General features: G+C 39.9%; 1 protein-coding gene across 5 annotated transcripts; it reads right to left on the bottom strand.

Annotated features, from left to right (window-relative positions):
* Positions 1-7,455: 7,455 nt before the first annotated feature.
* On the bottom strand, positions 7,456-18,307 carry agtrap (angiotensin II receptor-associated protein). Of its 5 annotated transcripts, none has more exons than XM_084061429.1 (6): positions 18,209-18,307; positions 16,703-16,737; positions 15,662-15,770; positions 14,693-14,901; positions 10,366-10,391; positions 7,456-9,790 (listed from the first exon to the last, which is right to left on the bottom strand). In XM_084061429.1, the coding sequence occupies exons 1-6, from the start codon at positions 18,242-18,244 to the stop codon at positions 9,660-9,662; spliced, it is 546 nt and encodes a 181-aa protein (XP_083917555.1). In that variant the 5' UTR covers positions 18,245-18,307; the 3' UTR covers positions 7,456-9,659. The 5 variants fall into 5 exon arrangements, with proteins under 5 accessions (XP_083917555.1, XP_083917554.1, XP_083917556.1 ...); XM_084061428.1 differs by having other exon boundaries at positions 10,366-10,398; positions 14,697-14,901; XM_084061430.1 differs by lacking the exon at positions 10,366-10,391 and having other exon boundaries at positions 14,697-14,901.
* Between the last annotated feature and the right edge of the window lie 86 nt (positions 18,308-18,393).

Genomic DNA, 18,393 nt, shown 5'->3' with positions numbered 1-18,393 from the left:
GCTTGGACCGCTTTTTTCCCTCTACACCAAATATTTTCACCAAAAATAGCCGATCTTGTAGACCGGCTATTTTGACTAATGTTCACCCGAGAATGTGCTTGGCTTATTGTGCAGGAAGTATGCTGGCACACGTTACCATCTTAACAAATCACATATACATATTTCTGTCGTATGATGGACTATACTGTAAATGTTGTCTCTCGAGACTTTTCAAGTCTATACTAAGCTCTGAAAATGTGTCAAAAATCATGTAATTTCCTAATTTCCCCACTTCCATTTCACCTATGCAGCCGCGCATATGAGTCCTACTGGAAACCAAATTAGTCAAAGTCTAACTGTCTTGCTGCTTGGCAAAAGTGGAAATGAAAAAATACATATTTTAAAGATATTCTAAGATACATTTTTGTAAACACTGTATCATGATTGGTCGATAACACTTCCGGTCTGAAGAGCAAACGACCACTTTCTGTTCTCAATAGACATTCTTCGAATGTTACAGAGATAGTATGACTTGAGAGACTACTGTAAATTAGGCCTTAGTCAAGATTCCGCTCTACCTTCTAACAAACAGGGGTACAGTACAGAAAGGTTGATGGGGTTCAGGTGATTTCTCATCAGGCTGCTCCCCCAACCCTGCCCCCACTTGCTGTGTTTAATAGCTGTGGTGAGTGGGAATAGAATGTACTGTATCATCTGTAATAAGTATAACTTCTGCAGTTTCTTGGTTGCTCAACCAGCTAATGTGCTGGCCATCTAACCATATAAAAGCTTGGGTTTCGCTGCCACTTCAGAATGTATTACATTACAACCATGTATTACATGATGTTCCCATCTGCCCTCAGTTTCTCTTTGCCATTCTGTCTGAATATAAAACACTCTTCTCATCAAAAGATACTCCAGCACTGTTGGAGTTCTCCTCATAAGCTCTCTTCTCAGCAGGAGGTGAGTCTCTTTGTACAGTATATGAGCCTCTGTTCACGGACAACTCAAACTGAGATATCTACTATTTGAAAAAAGAGACACCAACTTTTACAAAATAATTTCTAGAATATCAATAAATTATAAATGGTACAGCATATAAGGCGAGTAGGTAATTTAAGTTCATGCTAATTGTCAGAAGTTCCTCTATATTTTAGAAATACTGAATGATGAACTTGGGCCGATGATTATTTCCCCAAATAGATATACAGAAACTCTTCAGATGTAAAACTGATAGAATGTCCACACTCGGCTGTGCAGCAAACCTAAAATTAATTACACCAAAAATGTGTCATCAAATGACATATAAAATCTCTAATCTCATCGACGGAGTTTCCCCCCCATACATTTCACACTGAATTATTTGTGTTCTCTTTTTTCATCATGGAAGACAGCAACGAATGATGAAGCCACTTAAAATGTACATTCTGTCATGGGCTTATCCCAACAAGTGGAGGAGAACCACATGTGGTGCTATAGATATTGAAACTCCTAATCAAATTGAAATGGCTTCAATAACATTTTAGTGATATTTTCAAATTAATAGCTTCATGTTACTTTGTGGCTCTTGAAGTCTACATAAAAACCACAGTAACAAGGTTAAAATCTAACTACCTACTGTATGGCTGTACTGCTGTGTATGGGCAATGTGTACAATTGTGGGCAATTTGATAGAGGGACAGTCAATGGTAGGCAGTGTCTTGCACAGTTAAATGGTCTATCACATATTTTATGGCTCTATTCATCCTGACATTTACAGTGAGAGTCATAAAAACATTTGGATGCGTATTATGCTATTCCTTGAGCAGCGTTCTCCAGATGAAAGGACCCTATTACTTTAGATGGGGCTCCTAGGGGAAATACATAGGCCCATATTTGTGTTTTAAATGTTCTAAATGGTGGTCTGCATTTATATAGTGCATTTCAAAGTGCTTTACACGTCAACTATCACCAATGAAGAATCATTAGGGTTTATTTGTCACTCACTCATATAGGTACAAGCAATGAAATGTTGGTGTGGTATGTCTGCAAGGCTGTGCAAGCAACAGCAATTAATACAACAAGATAAAGCTGGATTGTAATGCAATAAAAAGAACAAGAATAATAACATAAGATCAAAAAGATATAAATAAGATTAAGCAAGACTGTAACTGTGCATTACATTCACACATACATTCACACACTTGTGACAGAGGAAACCATGCAAGCCTTCCCTCATCGGGAGCAGGGGTTCAGTGTCTTGCTGAAGGTCACTTAAAAAAAAAGCCAGGAGGAGCCGTGGATCAAAATGGGAACCTAACGGGTCTCAAAAAGCATCTCAACACAACACCCTGATCTACATACAGTTTCTGAATCAGACATTTAATACTGTCTAATGGTCAACTTGAATAGTGAGGAATTATAGCTTAATTAAACCAAATTCTAATCTATTTAAATTTTTGACTGGTGAGTTGAGCTGGTGCTCTTTTCCTTTTGTGTGACATCCTGTAATACGATAAAAGGTGTGCATTAATACACGCTGTGTGAGCGGAATTAAGCTGTCAACCTCTTATGGGCCTATATGTGAGATGAGGTTGACCGAGACCATTATTATAATAGGTGATCGTTATCACCTATTAACTTAAGGCTGATTAAATTCCAACGTCAGTTGTCATAGGTGTGCAGACGTTTTTGTCTATGTACTACACACAGATGTCAGATATGGCTTCTTATTATAAATCTTATTACAGTCACCGTGTTTCAAGGCAAGATTAATAGAGGAAATTATTTACCCAAAGGCCAATTGTGTGCACTTCTTCTTTCAGTCCATCTGTCTGTTGTGCTGTTTCCCCTTCCATTGTAGATACTGTACAATGGGTCTTCTTGTCCCTGAACTAACTGTATAAGTGTTTTGTTACTGTGTACAATACTGTAAGTAGTCAATATGTCGCTGCAGTGCACCCATGCTTCCAACAAAGACTCCTTTTTGTGTATAGGACAATACTGTTATTGTGATTCCAACTAATAAGCAGTGTGTATAGGGTTGACTTGATGGAAAGGTGGGCAAGTATATTTAACTCACAATTGTCTGCAGTGAACATGTGCAGATAAGCCTTGAATTATTTCCCTGGAGCACCTTAACCATAGTTGCAGAGAAAGCATGAAGAGTTATCTTCATTCATTTGGCATCTTCACAAAAAAATAAAGTAAATAGTTGGCTTTAGGCTCATAAGTTCTAATATAGATGTGCAATAACAAACTAACTACTTCTATCAATGTGATTTCGTAAATATTAGCTCAAAATGCTGCACATAACACACATCTTATAATATTAGACGTCTATAGACCTTAAGTTCAGGAATTCGCTCTCAGCAAACCCCCCGGTTCCTCCAGGGGGGATTGTCGCTAATGCAATAAGAGAGCTGACAAATTGAGTTCTTTTTATTGCATGGAACAACAAAGGCAAGCGAGCATGTCCTTGACTCAGAGGAATCACAGGTGTGTGCGCCTGAGGATGTGTCAACCCAGCATGCGATGCAGGACTCAGGAGAGGTAGCCCAGAAGCTCCTTATTAATCAACAGCTCGTTGGGCTGCCAGATCCACCCACCCCCTCCCCATCTTCCTCCTTCTCTCCTCAAATTCCTCCTCCTCTCCTCCTATACCCCTCCTCCATGACGCCACACTCCCATTCTCGTTAGGAGCTCGGCAGGAATGAATCGTTAACAGATTGCTTACTTGTTAATTAAGACCACTCCCAGATGCTCTGCACAGGGGAGAGAGAAATAAATAAAGTGGGGTGGGGGTTCAAACAGAGCTGCATACAGAAATTGAGGGAAAACAAGTAGATGAAATACAATGAGGAAGGCAGTCATTGTAGTGCCATGTAATGATAATGTGTCTGTCTGTCTGTCTGTCTGTCTGTCTGTTCTGTCTGTCTGTTTGCCTGACTGACTTATAGCCTATATTATGTGTGTACATGATTACTGCAGTAATAGAATTTCCATTCATGCCTTTCCTGAGAGACCCACAAGGCATTATAAACAAACGGATGACAAGGCTCTTATGCTGCCTCAAGGGCTTGCTGTTCCATGTGCAGTTGAGGACAATAGGCCATTCAACGCTGCCACAGATTGAACTGCCTCACTATAACAACAGCTGAAAGCCGGAGGAAAAACCTTCATCACATTGACATAATTTAGGCACCGCTTTGATAATTTCCTTAGATATTTCATTTCAAGCCACACCTGTTTTCACCTGGGGTATTGTGTGAAATATGAAAATCAGGTATTTAAAATTCCAGGTGGCATACAGTACTATCACCCTAATTATCCTGTTTTTACTTGGTATGCAAGAGACGTCAGACAGAGAATGCACCAGTTCACGTTAATGAACTCGACTTCACCAGGTCCATACTATCAGTACAACTCCTGTAGGACAGGGTTACATTACAGTTTAATACGCATTTTTGACACACAAAACCACACACCCAAAGTGTAAATCCTGCAAACTGAAACTTCTTTGAATTCAAAACTACATAAATGTCACAAAACATGCACACAAACCTTTGCACCAGATGGCACACACTTCAATCATGTTACCAACCAACTACTGTTGTGCTCAATCAAAAGAACTTTCATCTTCAATCAAAAGAACTTTCATCTTCACTGGGCTTTGTCATAATAATACTTCTGACTCAGACTCTATGTGGAGAATTCTGTAGAGAGATGCCCATGTCTAAATAAATATTTATAGTCACATACTGATACTGGTCAACCCCACCAAGCTGGGTCTGGGCACAGCACTTCAACAATATCACAGGCAATATCTTCCTTGGCTAGACATCGAGGGGGAATGCGACACGAGTGTCGCATGTATCCAGCCTGGGACAGCACCCACATCAATGTCATCACATGCCTCTTCCATTGTCTGCATAAGCATGCACACAAACTGTAGGGCATGCTTATGCATGTAGGTAGACAATCATACACCTTCCACCACCATGCCAAAAAGATCTCTTCCATTGGGTTAAGAAATGAGGGTAGGGTGGGTGGAAGGAACAGTATGTCTGTATTTATGTCATTGTCTGTAATCTCTTGATAATATATTATCAATATATTATCACAATATATTGTGTATTATAATACACAATATATTGAAAGTCCTGGGCACGACGATAAACTGCAACCGCAGGCTGCAGAGAGGTAGCCCCTTACCTCAGCAAGGGCCCTTTGGCAAAGGAAATGTCCCTACTGACAGACCTGGTCCTTCTGCATGCTTGTATGGTACGTCCGATGGTACCCAGTCTAGCCAACACATCGGATAGGAGAGGGAAACTCTGATTCCAAACCACCTGCTGCCTGGCAGGTCATTCCTCTTAGGAACAGGCTAGGAGAAGGCAAATCTGACCCCAAAATCCACCTGCTGCCTTGTAGGCTAGGTCTTTTTAGGCAAAGGCTAGGAGATGCCCACTCCAAATAACAAAGCTGCACCTTCTTGGGCCGCCCTACACGTGGCAGTTTCTGCACCTGTTGGGCAATGACCCTCTGAAGGCGAGAGGGTGGTGAGAGGACTGCACGACCACTCAACACCTAAAACAATCTTTGTGCTGGTAAGACATGCAGGTATCCTGCCCAAGGCACCTGACATCCACACCAGCCCATAGGTTTCACCAGAGGTGCCTGCGCTCAATATGCAACATCAAGTGGCAGGACAAGGTGTCAAATCTCAAGGTACTGCAGAAGTGTGGTCTACCCAGCGTTGAAAGCCTGATCATCAAGGCCCAGCTCCGGTGGGCAGGTCATGTTGTCCGAATGCCTGATAGCCGCATACCAAAGATGCTGCTCTACGGGCAGCTGAAGGAGGGGCAGCGTGGCCTGGGAAGACCCCTTCTCCGCTTCAGAGACACACTGAAGGCCAACCTCAGGAGCTGCAAAATTGATGCAGCAAACTGGGAGGATAAAGCTACCGACAGGGAAGGGTGGAGGCATCAAGTTACCCAAGGCATTGAGACTTTCGAACAGGCAAGAGCGGCATCAATCCAAGACAAGAGAGACCGCAGGACACGTGGACCTCTCACCTCAACACAGGACAAAACTCCCTGCAGTATCTGTGGAAGACTGTGTGTCCCAGGGATAGGTCTACGCTCCCACATGAGGAGCCACGCTAAAAGGAAATAACTGCATGTCTACTCATCCGTCGGATCGACGGGAGACTCCACCATGCAGTCCCTTATGATGTGGTTTTAAATCTCTCTGTGCCTGTTTGTATTATCTGCCAAAATCAAGTTGATTGTTGATGATTCCTGTGCATTAGGTCTAAACGTCCAGATGACAGGAGCAACAGTAAATCAGCTCACGGTGGGTTGGACCCTGTCCAACGTCTCTCATTGTTAACCCATGGTTGATAACATGGTCAACTAACATTGCCTGGATTTAATCCGAAGGTTGTCCTCCCCTTCTAACCTATTAATACTTCTAACTCTTCCTTCCCTTCTCACCCTCCCGCTACCTCCTCCTCACTATGTTGGCTTCCCTTTCTAATCAAAAGTACTCAAAAGTACTCTTAGTGCTTACATCCTGATAGCTGAGTTGACACTTCAGCATTTTGCAATGGCAAACAAGTGACTTATGTCAGATTCCTGTGTCTTATAGTAGCCTATGTAGAGAACCGTGTGCAGTGTGTAGCATGAAGTGGCATTTGAATTACAAATTGGGTTTTAAAGCAGAATTTGTTTAGTTTTGGCAACTTGAGCTGAGGTTTTGTTCTCTGAATGCCAGTTTCAATAATTGTGTAATTTAAAAGTGTATTAGCAATCGAAACTCGTGCAAGCGCATCCAACCCCACTGGCTGAACTGATTTTTCTTGAGGTTCTGAAGCCTGGATGTGTATCGCATGACACCCCGGGAATATGCATAAGTGTGTAAGAGGGAGAGCAGTGAAGCTGGGAAGATAAGTGTCTTGTCCAGTTGGATAAATCATAGCAGCATGAGACAGATTAATTCACCCCGCAGAGAGTGGAGCAGTTGCCAGGGTAATAGACGAGGAAGACATTAGAAAACTTTGCATGTGGAGAGTGTCTGAAAGCGTCAATGATGAGATTGAGTATTCACTGTCGAAGAAATACTGGATATCACTGTTCAACCAAATGAAACCTCTAGTGTCATGTGGAGTGTTCAATAGGCAAACATTCTGCAAAAACAGCAGATCTACAATTTGTAGATCGGCTATTTTCGGCAAAAGTATCTGGTGTAGAGGGTGAAAAGGAGGGACCTAGCATAGACCCTGGAGGACTCCGGTCAATTGAGTATAGGGTTTAAGTGGTTAAACAGTTAAACATGCAGTCATGTACATTTGACTAAAGCCATCATTTGTGAAATAGTTCTCTTTATTAAGAAGGAAACAGATTGCCAAATAACATTTTGAACCAATCTTTTATCCTCATAAACATTCTATGAAAAACTGCAAGTTTGATAAAAACAAAAAACACGAGGTGTCCTTCATGATAAGAGAGAAGTATAATGACACAACAGCTAAGGAATATGATTAAATAACATGCAACCCACTTCTTTCACTTCTTCCTTTTCAAAGTTCACTTATGTGAAACAAAATAATAATAAAAAACGTCTTACTGAGTGAAATGGCATTAAGTATGGCCAATAAAACACTTAACTCCCCTTTACGCAGAAAAATAAGACTTCGCAAAATAACAAATTAGATGTGATGAAATGAAATGACAAGGCTCACAATGAAATGTGTTTGCATCGTCATACACTATAATAAATGTACCAGTGAGAGTATGCAGCTGAGTCACTACCTTATTACACAATAAAGGGAATAAGTTATTTCCTATGACGAGTTTTATGACAATATTACAAAATAGCGTGACACACACTTGAACCACATTTTCAGTAAACTCATGATTCTGTGGCAGAAAGAGAGAACTCCAGCGTTACAGTTTAATACGAGAAACAACTGATGTAGTCACTATAAGCTGTAGACCGTAGTGTGTTCTGTGATGAACTGTGTTCATCATTCCATAATATAAAGCTAGTAAATCACACAAGCCATCAGTAATGTTTTCTATAGAAGACTCGTTCTCAGTTGTTCATAGAACTCAATAGGCCATTCACAACACAATCATCTTTAGCCTAATCTTTCAAACTACCGCATGCCAGACCATTCTTTACCATGTTCTGGTGGCTGAAAATGAAGCATTTTATGAACAAAGCTCATTTCTTTGGCAGAGCATCACTGTCACTGCAATGCCGCCAGCATGCAATAAAATGGGAGACTTCAGAAATGGCAAATCTGCCAATGCAGTACAATAAAACTTATCTCACTACAAAATGCACCATTCAATCTCTCTGTGACAAAGGCAACACATTTTTTCCAACATTACAGGAACTTATTGTGACAAACACAGCAGGTACAGTTGCTGTGCTGTATGAAACCATGTCACTATGGCATTCTTAAAACATAAGTAGTGCAATTCACTGATGGGCAGAGAAGCAGATAGTAAACTTTAAAGGCATCTGAGATGATAACCATAAAGATTATCTAAACAAAAAAATGAAAGGTTCAGAATGACTGTGCTCTTCCCATAACAAAAGCAGCACAACCAAAATTTAAAAAAAGCTGTGTTATATTTTCATATTGCTCTTGGGGTAATTTGATCTTAATACTGTACAATTTTATTATTCTTTTGGGGAGAATTTTACCTCCTCATTTTGGGGGTGCGTCTTTTCTTTATTTATTGATAATGTGTCTATTTCATTCATTCATTGAGTCATTCATACCTTCACCTTTTATACAGTAACTATCAGACACCAGGTGGTGCCCCTTGGATTGTACTGTTTTGATAACTTTAATTTCCAATATAAACTTTAAAGATATGTTAGAGTATAAACTAATCTAGAGTTAGATGATTATGTATTCAGAAAATATTTTTGGCACAAACTGTCCATTTCTGTGGGGGCTGCCCATTATTCTGATTTATCCACGTTTTGTATTATATTATATATTATATTATAATATTATAAAATATTGTAGTCGCTCTGGAGCATCTGCTAAATGCAAAGGTAATGTAAGTTGTAAATACGATGCTACTATGTCAAAATATAGTCAAAATGTGTAAGCTGGGAAAGATTAGAACTGCCTATAGTCCTACAGCAGATAGTGTATCATTTGTACTTAATAGTGCTAGCTGTAACAGTACCTTTAATCATTAGAATAGTACATAAATATTACCACTCTTTTTTTTACTCTATAACATCTTATAAATGTCTATGGTTATGGTCAAACCACAAGGGTATTCATTTAAATTCTACAGTGTATTTGACCACTGACCTGAGCTTCAAGCATTATTGTGCTACACAGTGATGACCGGTTTGGTGCTAACCAGGATACATGTGCATTTACCCAACGAACACAAAGAGGAAAGGACATGTCTCCGAGTCTTTATAAGTGCCACATACTGTACAAATAGAACACTGACATGGAATGAAATCCATTCAGCAACAACAACAAAAAAAAGTTATGTTTTTAAATTCATAAACTATCCAGAGAATTCTGTCACTGCAACATGCTTTAGGTCCAAAACCGGGATAAATAAAAAATAAATCCTCATTAAAAGGGAGAAAAACAGGACTGATGTGAAATCAAGGTGACAGTTAAACCCATAACATTCCATAGAAGCATTGTCTTAGTATGCACGAGTTGCAGGAGGATCGCTTTCCTGGGCCTGGTCAAAGGGGTTGGCTGCGCTGGTGGTAGTCTGGTCCTGCTGGTCGATGGACTGGTATGCCTCTCTGTTCCGTGTTACAGTAGGGAAACCTGCAGACAAGCCAAAAAAACACAACACCTGTAATGGGAATGCATTATGCATAGCCATATCCATTTGAGCACTACTCATTCCTGATATCCATCCTGAAATGTTTTCAGAAATGGAAAAACACAAAAAGCTCATATCGGAAGATGTTTGTTTTGGGGCTTTATATTCTTGCACTACCCTCTTAACACACAAATTTACAAACACAAACTGGGTAGAATTGTTGACTCAAGCATATGGTACACTCCAATTAAATATGGATTTTACAGTGTTGGAAACTAAAGTTTGCCAGCATAAACACAAACAGCCTTGCATTATTCCTCCAGAGTAATGTATTTCGGCGAGACTGGAAGATGCTCAGATTCATCATTCACACAGTGATTTTCCAGGCAAAACTTGATATAAATGTACTTTGATGATGGCAATATACCAACATAAATCGTCTGGGGGATGTTACAGGGAGTTCTTCATGAAGTCACTAACTGCAACAATCTTCTAAACAGTCTCCAAATGTTAGAACGCTAACAATGAATACTAATGACATTGCATCATGGAACTACAGAGGTTCACAATCTCTCACCTCTATCACTCCGTGCAGCCCAGGGTCTTATTACTGAATACAAAATGCAAATAGGTAATCAAGCATACAATTTCAATTTCATTAAGGTCAGCTTTTTAACAATACGAAAAACATGTTATGCAGTTCTGCAAATACCCTCAGCATTTCATGCTCCCAAATACAATGTATTAACATTATGAGTAGAATGAATTTGAAAGCACTCCCTTATATCTCCCTTATCCCTTATATGTGCCTTAAAATGTGCTTTAATTAGACCTATTCTATGTGCACCAAAACGCATAAATAAGTGTTTATGTACACCAACACATTCTGTATGTGTTACTGTTAAAGTGTACACCACACACAGACTGCATGTGTTAATATACACCAACATGCATACTGTATGTGTAATGCTGTGTCTGTTCACACTGGCAGATACAAAGCTACAGTCTACCATTTATTTTCAATGGAAGCCAGCAACATGAAGATACAAAGCGACACCCGCTGTTTGTAGCTGCTACACAAAATCTACAAAACTTACAATCCAAGTTGAGCTGGCTTTAGTCTCGCGTAGCCAGACCCCACAGAAAATGAAAAACAGCGACCTCTGCTTTTCTGATATTCTGTGGAGTCTGGCAGGAGTATAATGTTAGACTAGAGCGCAGGGAAACACCGGTTTCATGTCTGCCTATAGCGCATCACTTCCGGTTGGTGCGACCATGTTTTCATTCCCACTAACAATATTTCTACACGGAACACTAACACCACTTCTCCCAGAGAACATGGATGGTTTTGGTTATAAGCCCACTTGTTTCTATGATGAAAGAGTAATTTAAAATGTGAATATCTTTCCGTGGTTTTGTCCGCTCCGAGGACGCTATTGTTAAATTAGTTTCGGCTAGTTTCGAGGGGGGGAGGGTGGATCATGGTGGATGGACACGTGAATCCCGCCCACTACATTTGATTGGGTAAAGCGCGGCCCACTTCCTGATCTGAAGGCACGCCCACTTGTATCCAATGCGCACTGGTTAGGACGAACCGCTCCGACAGATTCCACCGCAGGTCGGAATCTGTTCTTGAGAGATTAAGCTGGCTTAAACTGCAGCTACAAAGCTACAAAATGAGCAAGTGATGTTTAACCATTTCCACTCATCTTCTCTCTTCATACAATTCCTGGTTGTAATTATTTCCATCAGCCAGTTTTGGGTTCTTTTTAACCCCAGGCTTTATATTCTCCTTTACATTTTTTCTCGCTCGTCAGAATCAACACTTCAACAGCGACAGATATGCTATGTCGCTTGGTATCTTTGTATCTTTTGTAGCAGCCAGTGTGAACACAGCATTAATGTACTGTACACCAATAATGATATACAAACACAATTGAGGTATCTGGAGAGTAGCAGTATGAATAATACATATACGTAAACTTTAGAAACACTTTAGAAAAAGCTAACACATACAGTAAATATAAATATCTAAAAAAGAACATAAGAATACAGAGTGATACAGACACACAAAAACAAAGCTATGACAGTGACAGATATGATAAGGATGACTAGGGACAGAGACAGATGGATGGACTCAAAGCCCAACAGATGGATGGTATGTACAGGAAATGAAGAGCAGAATAAAGGAAGAGGGGTGCTCCTTAAGTCCATCACTACTTCCTGCATGAAGGGGGTGGGAGAGGATGACTGAAGGACGGAAATGGTGAAAAACGAGAGGCCAGGAGGAATCAGTAGCGGCGGCCAATTATAAAGGCACTGTCAGCACTGTCCGTGGTGCAACGACTGTCCACTGAGGTCTCCAGGTCTGAAAGGCCAGGAGTCAGCCGAGGAGAGGAGAGGAGATTAGAGGTTAGGGGAGGGGAGGGGAGGAGAGGGGAGAGCATGAGAGGAGGAGAGGAGAGGCAGTGACAAGATGGAGACAAAACATAAAGGATCAAATCAGAACAGGGACAACACAAGGATATAGTAAGGACAGAGGGTAGGACAGAGGGTAAGGCAGATTTCTATTACAAACAGCAAGACAGACTGTAATTGTATACTGAGAAAAACAGAGAAATGCAGGGAACCTTTGCTCACTGACAATCACTATGCCAATTACCAAGGAATAGAACAATGAATAACGTTACTGGTTCTATGATCACATGGAAGAAAAGAAAATTAAGTTAGTAATGCATGGCACTGATGGCAGCCAACTTCCATTTGCAGGACTCAGAATCATTGCCTTTTACATAACAAAAAATAAATGATAGAATAAATCTTGATACAGTGAAAGTCACATCAAAGCCAGAAGTAACACAAGCGACGACCAATCAAAACTCAGGGGTTCAGAGATGCCTGAATCAATAATTCATCCACCACACAACTGATTGCCTTGTTCTTTCTCTTCTGAGTGTGCTGCACAGCAGGGTCTCACTCCAACTAAAGCCATGTAATCAGACAAGGCAATTAAAACTGACTTCACTGAAACTCTAACTCTGGCTATATTCATCAACTCCCACATAACCAATCGAAATCAGCTGTATATACCTGTGGTGAAAATCACCACCTTCATCAATATTCAATTATCCACTGAATAATTTTGCAAACTTCACACCTTGTGTTTTCAAATGGAGAGAGTACATACGCGTCTTGGGAGATTAGAGCGAAGCAGAGAAATCAGTGGCTACACACACGATAAATCAAAGAACATGTAGTGAGTGATGTACTGTACTAACTGGCTGGTGGAAGAATCGTTCATATAATTTATTCTCTCACAGAACTGACTGACAATTTATCAATTATCACTTTTAAATGCTATGCTAAATAATTCATATTTTATAAATAAAATCATATTTTCTTCTATATGGAAACACCCAGCTTTAATTACATGCACAACCAGAAGAATAAAAACACGTAAATATCCACTTCTGTTTGAAAACTCGTTTTTAAAAAAACGTTTTTATCCCCCCCTTTTATTTCCTCTGCTCGGACAAGTAGCTACAGTATCCCCAAAGACAAATTCTAAATCATTCACTATTGGTCATGCCATTTTCAACGTATCTGACAAAAAAAGCGGGCTTCACCACACATATGTTTTTCCATGCAGTTCACTACTGACCCTGTCACCACATCTGTGACCACTGACCAGTACAGTAAACAGCTCTCCATTATGAGCGAAATGCTCACGAGTGCTCCTCTGATTATCAAAGGCAGTGCATTAGTCTTGTGACTGTTGCGCTTGCCAATGGTTTAATGTGCAAGCTTGCAGTCAATGCTATTCCATTCTTCTCTCAAAGCAAAACAACAACAAAGGAAGCTAGAGTATCTAGGTGGAAATCCCACCTGGGGCAAAAAACACCCCCAGAGCACTGGGACAATATCTGAAGCACATGCATGCGACCATACTTCTGGTCATTTTGGTCACAATCGGGGCTGAGTACAACTACAGAATGTTTTTTATACTGGTTGTGAAGATTAACCAGCAATACCAAATATTTGTTCAATAAAAGCTCATTTTGAAATAATGCAATGTGTCTCCATCTACAGTTGATATATATTTCAAACATGTGTAATCTACAACAATCAAAACGTAAACAACAGGTGTTGTTTCTTGATAACCAGCCTTGAGCGCAACTTATACTTCGCTGTACGACTGTGTCGCACAACGATGTATAAATTAGACCCTAGTCACAACCAGTGGATGGCCTCCATTTTACTAGCCTGGCATTGGCCAGACTGATAACGTGGATTCAGTCTCATGTTCCTCCCCGGTATCAGTCTGGACTTCGGCCCATAGGGAGCGAGTATGAGAGATCAGAAAATTATTTTGATGCTTTTCACTGTTAAACGGACAGCAGTTGAAACGCAGTCACTGATTGGCCCGATCATTTTCTGATTTCTCATACTCGCTCCCTATGGGCCGAAGTCCAGACTGATACCGGGGAGGAACGTGAGAGGGAATCCACGTTATCAGTCTGGCCAATGCCAGGCTACCATTTTACCACAAAGCTCCAACTTCCATAAACCATTTTCTTCAATGGTTCAGCAGAACTGATCTGGCAATATGGACAAAATCAAATATCACCATATTTTTTTACCAAAGGTCATACATAATGACAGGAATATGAATTGCTTTTGTAATTTTTTAAAATATTTCAAAAATAACAGATCTACAAGCTCTTGTAGATTGGCTATTTGCGTTATTTTTGCAGAAAAAGCAGAAAAAAATGATTAAAAGCAGAAAAAGACAACACTTCAGCCATATCATGATATTACGATATCCAGAATCCCAGATGATATCTAGTCTCATATTATCATATCATATCGATATACAGTATTTCCCAGCGCCCTCATTTGGTCACTTACCAAAGTTGACGTTGTACTCTCCCCCGCGCTCACGGTACATTTGGTACACAAAGAAGCAGGACACAGGCTTGAGCAGCAGACTGAGGATGGCCATTCCCGAGCTGAAACGGAACATATCCCTGCCGCTCTCCACTACCACTGATGGGTAAAAATACCCAAAGTGGATGATGTCAGTCACTATCGTCACCCCCATTCCCAAGAGAAACTACAGGAGGACAATGAAGAGGAGATATCAGTATAAGAGTTAGAGTCCTGCTGTCCTCATACGTACATATGTATGTATTAAAAAAATCCTTCTCTGGCTGAAGCCAAGGTGTATTACAGTAATTAGTGAAATTGAAATGAAAATGCTAATATTATGCTTAGATCTCCATGACACATAATGGACTTCCACTGCACGACAGTGTTTCTGGTTCTCTCTAAAAGAGAATGGTCAACTGAACTCGCCAAAGTAAGGTAGGTTAGGTACAAAAATGTTTTTAAAACAAGGTAAGGATATTCATAATATTAGACTGTAAACCACAGGACACACAGGGCGATTCATTAGTTGGAAAGACTGCTGTGTGATTTAAAGATGTTGGTGTCCTTGAAAGAGAAATTGATGCCCCCAGATTTTCCAGAGGTGCTTTTCCTGGCTGCTCTTGAACTGTTGACTTCTCTGGTGAGGTACATTTGTCTGTCTCAGGGGATATGCAACATAACACACACCTGCATACATTACACAGCGTATGAAATTGCAATCCGTGGTACTAATCTTAAATATACAGGCACCCACTCTGCTTGACGATTTGCCCTGAATTAAAAGAAGGCAATCTCTCTAAAAGGGATATGCACAAATTCGTCCTAGATTCCACAGGCAAATAGGCTAGAGTGGATACGCAGCACTGTGCCTATAGTTAGACTCCCGCGCTGTCACATGACATTGGGATTTCAGCCTACGTCAAGAAATCAAGGCAAAGACTCACCATGAGCACAGCATCAATGGAGTCTCTCTGAGCAATAGCCCATAAACCCACCGCAAGAACACTGAAGTTTCCCCAAGCAAAAGAAGGAGGCAGCCAAGCCATGCATCCCCTAGAGCCACAATGAGACACAAAGTAAAATTGTAACATTCAAAAACATGATCTTAGACATTGGTTTATAATGACTTTGCACTGGACCCAAATGTGACTTTGCCCCATTAAGTGACTAAGCCCCACTAACCACTGATTTCAGATCTTTTTTATATATTACTCAAAAGAAGTCATAGTGTGTCTGAGAACCAAGGTTATTATAGTTAACTATAACAAAATAATGAAAACTAGATGAAAACAAGGCTTTATAAAACAACAAACACTAAAACTAATAAAAGCTAAACCCCAGCATTTACCCCCAAAAAACTAAACTTAACTATTACTTTGCCCACTTTATAAAATAACTGAAAATAAACTGAAACTAAAAAGTCGAAATTAAATATAACAGAACGAAAGAAAAATACGAAACTATAATAACCTCGCTGAGAACACTAAATCATTGGTTCTCAATGGGGGAGTCCCCAGAAAAAATGTGTTAAAATAACGTCACAATCATTTTAACCACTTTAACCATATTTTATACTTTGGCTATTCAAAAATAGCAGATACAGCTTATAGTGCGTCAATTCGTGCCACGCTATGAGCTTGTAGATCTGCTATTTTTCAAAAATCATGAAGATTTGTGCACATCTTTGAATATACATATTTTTTTAAGCAAACATTTTTAACTAAAATCTTTGCTTCTGGAGGTCCCAAACACAACATATTTTTGAGGTGGGGGTCCACAGCCAAATACATTGGGGTCCTTGACTTCAAAAGGTTTGAGAACCACTGCACTAAATAGTGCACAGTGACAACCTAAAGGGTGAAAGTGTGTGTAACTCCACAGTGTCGAGTCAGAGAGTGCACCATGAGAAGTGAAATTCCTCAGCTGTGTGAAAAAAAAAAAATCTTTTCAGTGCACCAACCCAAGGAGCCAACCTGTCTACTCACCATAGAGTCAGTAACCAATGCACCAGGACTATGGCCTAGCATGGAGGGAAAAGAAGAACAAATGTTATGCTAAGGGAAATATCTGGTGTTTGTAGAAATGTTGTTATTCACGCCATTGTATTTAGCAGAGAGAACACTGTGGGCACTTGAACCATGGTAAAATAAAAAAAATACACTGTTGTAAAATACTTCAGTCAACTCCGTTCCATTAAGATTGATGTGACCTGAGCAAAATCCCATTTAGTTTTTGTTCTTATTCTCTGACAGTCTGGTTCAATCACCACACAAATATCCCAAACCTAGCAGTGAGAGAGCTAACAGATCAACTTTAAATGGCAGGCTCTGGAGCTGTTCCACAGACAACAGAATGGCAAACTAAAGAGCATATCTCATTTTTTAAGTCAACATCTTTATAGTTTAACAGCACAGTTGTGTTGTTGGGAAGAGTTAGTTCAGCTCACATTGTTTTCATATTGCCCATTAGCCTTTATCCAGTTTACTACTGAATACATGGTGGCTTTTTGAGCCATAATATCTGAGATTTTTGTTTTGGGGATTAAAGGTAGGGTAAGTGATAAGGGTAAGTTTTTTGTTTGTTAAAAAGTTAAAGCTCTATATTGTGATGATTATCATTGCTGTATACAGTGTTTGTTCAATAACAGTGCTCATCTCCCCATATTTTCAACACATAAATTCATTACAGCACAATGTTGTCAATATTTATTTTGTCTTATGTGAACTGTAAAGATGGTTTAGAGACCAAGTGTCAGCAAATAACTCCTAAACTCTAAGTGTCACTTGTCTATACTTTTAAACACTTCAACAAACATCGATAATCAGACTATTTTAATGTGTTGTTTAACTGCTATTGTTGTTGTCATTCTTTCTTTCTATCTATCACTCAATAAGACATGTGTGTCTGTCTGTCAACAGACGGCTAGCCACCAGTGTTGCCATATTTTGCGAGAGAAATAAGCAACCAAGTCTAGGAAAACAAGCCCAAAAGAAACTAGGTCACAGGAGCACTTTTAAAGCTATATGCATTGGCTAAAAACTTTTGAAATAAAATGTGGCGTATAACACAAAATTCTCCCTGGCACAAAGCGTTAGTGAGTACACTAATGCTCTGGACCAGGCCTAAAAAAAACATTTATGAAAATATTTGAGAAGAATAATTAAAACATTTGGAAGCAAGCCCAAATAAGCAACTACAGTTTAGAAACAATTGAGCCCAAAATACCGCAATCCGCAACTGCCAATGTTTTCCAAGCAACTTGTCAGAAAAATAAGCCCAGTCGCTTATGATAAGCCGACATGGCAACACTGTATGTTAGCCACCGTGGTAAAACTTCATCTTTGCTACACTAACACTGATTGATTGATCGATTGAATACTTTAGCAGTTAGCAAAAAAAAGCACAGGAAAGTACACAACTGTCCACAACTGTCCACAACTATCAAAGTTTGTGCTACAGTACGTTGATGAAGGAAAGCAAACGACTCTTACCTTTAAGTTTATCGCAGGGATTTCCATCATTGCCATATTGTCTGGCCAACGCAAGCAGATCTCTCTCTACTATAAAGTGTGTCAACTTGTTGAGGAAAGCATCAAGAAACGTCCCATTCCCACTGAAACGTCTCCTCTCCACAGTCCACACTCCTCCTCCCTCTGATCAGTTGGCAAACACACGC

This window comes from Gymnoscopelus microlampas, assembly GCF_963454915.1.
Source record: "Gymnoscopelus microlampas genome assembly, chromosome: 7".
Taxonomy (NCBI): domain Eukaryota; kingdom Metazoa; phylum Chordata; class Actinopteri; order Myctophiformes; family Myctophidae; genus Gymnoscopelus; species Gymnoscopelus microlampas.
This window is presented reverse-complemented; position numbering and strand designations above follow the sequence as displayed.

Bases quoted from the DNA above. Each gene is read 5' to 3' on its own strand.
- agtrap (XM_084061428.1), bottom strand. From the start codon at position 18,244: ATGGCAATGATGGAAATCCCTGCGATAAACTTAAAG. The intron at 15,771-16,702 runs GTGAGTAGACAG...TTGTGGCTCTAG, and splicing joins CATTGGTTACTGACTCTATG to GGGATGCATGGCTTGGCTGC. The intron at 9,791-10,365 runs GTGAGAGATTGT...GCTTGTCTGCAG, and splicing joins GGCTGCACGGAGTGATAGAG to GTTTCCCTACTGTAACACGG.